Source organism: Pezoporus wallicus, unplaced genomic scaffold (assembly GCF_028554395.1).
Source record: "Pezoporus wallicus isolate ANWC-B61680 ecotype Strahan unplaced genomic scaffold, APGP_CSIRO_Pwel_v1 contig_13444, whole genome shotgun sequence".
Lineage (NCBI taxonomy): Eukaryota > Metazoa > Chordata > Aves > Psittaciformes > Psittacidae > Pezoporus > Pezoporus wallicus.
In genome coordinates, this window is record NW_026640934.1 from 1,721 (window position 1) to 6,326 (window position 4,606).

General features: G+C 62.2%; 1 protein-coding gene across 1 annotated transcript; it reads right to left on the reverse strand.

Moving 5' to 3' along the window:
* Positions 1 to 1,826: 1,826 nt before the first annotated feature.
* LOC130605663 (mitogen-activated protein kinase kinase kinase 11-like) lies at positions 1,827 to 2,520 on the reverse strand (the record flags this gene model as incomplete). Its single annotated transcript, XM_057421348.1, has 1 exon — positions 1,827 to 2,520. A coding segment is annotated over exon 1 (694 nt), but the record flags the coding sequence as incomplete, so codon positions are not given.
* Between the last annotated feature and the right edge of the window lie 2,086 nt (positions 2,521 to 4,606).

Consider the following 4,606-nt stretch of genomic DNA (forward strand, 5'->3'; position numbering starts at 1 on the left):
GGAGTGGAAGAGCTGATTTTACTCCAGCTCCTGTGATAACGAAGAATAATCCCTTTCAACACGACTTAAGTGTCCAATGCTGTGACGACCATTAGAGGGGCCCTGCCTCCAGCCAGGTGGAGGTAGGGACAATCGGATTAATTTCCATCATCACCTCCATTCCCCCATCACCCCCATTTCCCCATCACCCCTATTTCCCCCATCACCCCATTTCCCCCATCACCCCCATTTCTCCATCACCCCCATTGCCCCATCTCCCCCATTTCTCCCCCATCACCCCCATTTCTCCATCACCCCCATTGCCCCATCTCCCCCATTTCTCCCCCATCACCCCCATTTCCCATCACCCCCATTTCCTCCTCCCATTTCCCCCATCATCCCCATTACCCCTTCTCCCCATCACCATTTCTCCCCCATCACCCCCATTTCCCATCACCCCTATTTCCCCCATAACCCCATTTCTCCCCCATCACTCCCATTTTCCATTACCCCCATTCCCCCCCCAACACCCCCATTCCCCCATTTCCCATCACCTCCATTCCCCCATCACCCCCATTTCCCCCCATCACCCCCATTCCCCATCACCCCTATTTCCCCATCACCCCCATTTCCCATCACCCCATTGCCTCATCACCCCCATTTCCCATCACCCCCATTTCTACCCCCATCTCCCCCATTTCTCCATCACCCCCATTGCCCCATCTCCCCCATTTCTCCCCCATCACCCCCATTTCCCATGACCCCCATTTCTCCTCCCATTTCCCCCATCATCCCCCTTACCCCTTCTCCCCATCAGCATTTCTCCCCCATCACCCCCATTTCCCCATCACCCCCATTACCCCCATTACCCCCACCACCCCCATTTCCCCATCACCCCTATCACCCCCATCACCCCCATTTCTCCCATCATCCCCATTACCCCTTCTCCCCCATCACCCCCATTTCTCCCCCATCACCCCCATAACCCCATTTCTCCCCCATCACTCCCATTTTCCATCACCCCCATTTCCCATCACCCCCATTCCCCCCAACACCCCCATTCCCCCATTTCCCATCACCCCCATTCCCCCATCACCCCTATTTCCCATCACCCCATTTCCCCCATCACCCCCATTTCCCCCATTGCCTCATCACCCCCATTTCCCCCCATCACCCCCATTTCTACCCCCATCTCCCCCATTTCTCCATCACCCCCATTTCCCCATCTCCCCCATTTCTCCCCCATTTCTCCCCCATCACCCCCATTTCCCATCACCCCCCTTTCTCCTCCCATTTCCCCCATCATCCCCATTACCCCTTCTCCCCATCACCATTTCTCCCCCATCACCCCCATTCCCCCCATCACCCCATAACCCTCATTCCCCCCATCACCCCCATCACCCTATAACCCCCATTCCCCCATCACCCCCATTTCCCCTCCCATTTCCCCCATCATCCCCATCTCCCCCATTTCTCCCCCATCACCCCCATTTCTCCTCCCATTTCCCCCATCATCCCCCTTACCCCTTCTCCCCATCAGCATTTCTCCCCCATCACCCCCATTTCCCCATCACCCCTATTTCCCCCCATCACCCCATTCCCCCCATAACCCCCATTCCCCCATCACCCCCATTTCCCCTCCCATTTCCCCCATCATCCCCATTACCCCCATTTCTCCCCCATCACCCCCATTTCCCCATCACCCCCATTCCCCCCATCACCCCCATTCCCCCATCACCCCCATTTCCCATCACCCCCATTTCCCCATCACCCCCATTTCCCCTCCCATTTCCCCCATCACCCCCATTTCTCCCCCATCACCCCCATTTCCCCCCCCAACCTCTCACCATTGCTAGACTTAAGATCCCGGTGCAGGAGAGGCACGGGGGTACCGGCGTGCAGGTACCGCATCCCCGTGGCCACCTGCCGAGCCCAATCGAGCAGCACAGCCGGGGGCACCCTGCGGCCGGCGAGGGCTCGGTTCAGGGGTCCCCCGGCCGCGAACTCCATGACGAGGCAGAGATGGGGGGGATCGAGGCACACGGCCCTCAGAGCCACCACGTTGGGATGCCGGAGCCTCGCGTAGAGCCGAGCCTCCCGCCGCAGGCTCGCAGCCCCCGCAGCCCCCGCGTCCCCCCGAGCCGCCTTCACCGCTACCACTTCGCCCCTCCACGTCCCCCGGAACACCCGCCCGAAGCCGCCAGCCCCGATCAGCTCCTCCAAACGTAGCTCCGCGAACGCCGCCCGAGCCGGCTCCGCGCACGGCAGCGGAGGGGATGGGGAGCGGGAGCCGGGGGGGGATGAAGGGGAACGGGAACCGAGGGGGGATGAAGGAGAACGGGAACGGGAGCCGCGGGGGGATGAAGGGGAACGGGAGCCGCGGGGGGATGAAGGGGATGGGGAACGGGAGCCGGGAGGGGATGAAGGGGACCGGGAACCGGGAGGGGATGAAGGGGAACGGGAACCGAGAGGGGATGAAGGGGATGGGGACCGGGAGCCGGGGGGGGATGAAGGGGATGGGGGTGCCCAGGCCCAATCCATGGCAAACCCCCCCGCGGGTCCTATAGGGGTGCCCCGGGGGGGGGGGGCTGGGTTATAGGAGGCTGAAGGGGTCCTGGGGGTGCCCAGGGGGTGCTGGGGGTGCCTGGGTTATAGGAGCCTAAGGAGGTCCTAGGGGTGCCCAGGGGGTTCTATGGGTGCCTCCTGTAGGAGCCTAAGGAGGTCCTAGGGGTGCCTCCTATAGGAGCCCAAAGAGGCCCTATGGGTGCCCAGGCAGTTCTAGGGGTGCCTCCTATAGGAACCCAAAGAGGCCCTATGGGTGCCCAGGCAGTTCTAGGGGTGCCTCCTATAGGAACCCAAAGAGGCCCTATGGGTGCCCAGGGGGTTCTAGGGGTGCCTCCTGTAGGAGCCAAAGAGGCCCTATGGGTGCCCGAGCAGGTCTTATGGGTGCCCAGGGGTTCTAGGGGTGCCTCCTATAGGAGCCTAAGGAGGTCCTGTGGGTGCCTGGGTTATAGGAGCCTAAGGAGGTCCTATGGTTGCCCCGGGGGTCCTATGGGTGTCTCCTATAGGAGCCAAAGAGGTCCTACGGGTGTCTGGGTTATAGGAGCCTAAGGAGGACCTATGGGTGTCAGGACAGGTCCTATGGGTGCCCAGAGGCTCCCACAGCAGCCCTATAGGGGTCTGGATGGGGGTCTGTGGGCACCAGGGACTCCTATGGGTGCAATAGGGGGATCCCCATGGAAGCGCTGTAGAGGTCACCCTATAGGTGCTGCCTATAGGTGCTGGGGGTCCCACTGGGGCACGGGGGGGGGGGGGGTGTCTGGGGATTCCTATGGGGTTCTAGGGGTTCCTAGGGGGGTCTGGGAGTGCCCTATGGGGGTGCCCTATGGGGTTCTAGGGGTTCCTATGGGGGTCTGGGGGTGCCCTATGGGGTTCTAGGGGTTCCTAGGGGTTCCTATAGGGGTCTGGGGGTGCCCTATGGCTCCTGTGGGTCCCCACTGGTCCCTGCTCCTCAGCTCTGTTCCTGGCTCCTATGGACCCCAGGGAGTCCCCACTGCTTCCTGGTGGGTTCTATAGGGTCCTGTAGGTCCCTGTTGTTCCCCTGAGTGCCTGAGGGTCCCTATGGATTCCTGAGAGTTCCTATGGCTCCTCCTGGTCCCTGTCACTCCTTTTGGTCCCTCTTCCTCCTATAGATCCCTGCGGGTCCCTATAGATCCCTGTTAACCCCTAAAGACCCCTGTGACCCCCTATAGATCCCCACGGGTCCCTGCAGACCCCTGTGAGCCCCTATAGATCCCTGAGCCCCTATAGATCCCTGTGAACCCCTATAGATCCCTGTTAACCCCTATAGATCCCTGAGCCCCTATAGATTCCTATTAACCCCTATAGACCCCTGTGACCCCCTATAGATCCCCACGGGTCCCTGCAGACCCCTGTGAACCCTATAGATCCCTGCAAACCCCTATAGATCCCTGAGCCCCTATAGATCCCTGACCCCTATAGATTCCTCTTAACCCCTATAGACCCCTGTGACCCCCTATAGATCCCAGAGCCCCTATAGATCCCTGTGAGCCCCTATAGAGACCTGTACGTCCCTGCAGACCCCTCTTAACCCCTATAGATCCCTGACCCCCTATAGATCCCCGCGGGTCCCTGCAGACCCCTCTTAACCCCTATCGATCCCCCTGACCCCCTATAGATCCCCACAGGTCCCTATAGGTCCCTGTTACTCCTCTAGGTCCCCGTAGGCCCCAGTGGGTCCCAATAGGCCCCAGTGGGTCCCAATAGGTCCCAATAGGCCCCAGTGGGTCCCAATAGGCCCCAACAGGCCCCGTGCCCCCTCCCCCCCCCCGTAGCCTCCCAGGCCCCCGCCGCCCCCTCCCTCGTTCCCCTCCCCCTCCTCCCGGTCCCGTCCCGTCCCCTCCTGGTCCCCGCCTGCGCCCCCCCCCCCGGGGTTCTCGGGGTGGGGGAGGGGAGGGGGGGGGGGGATGGGGGGAAGGAAGCGGCGTCCGGTGGCGGCGGCGGCGGCGGAGGCTTAGGCCGGGGTCTGCGGCGGCTCCCCCCGCGCTGGCTGCAGGCGGCCCCGGGGGGGCAGGGCCGGGACATGGCCACCGGGACAAAGGAAAAG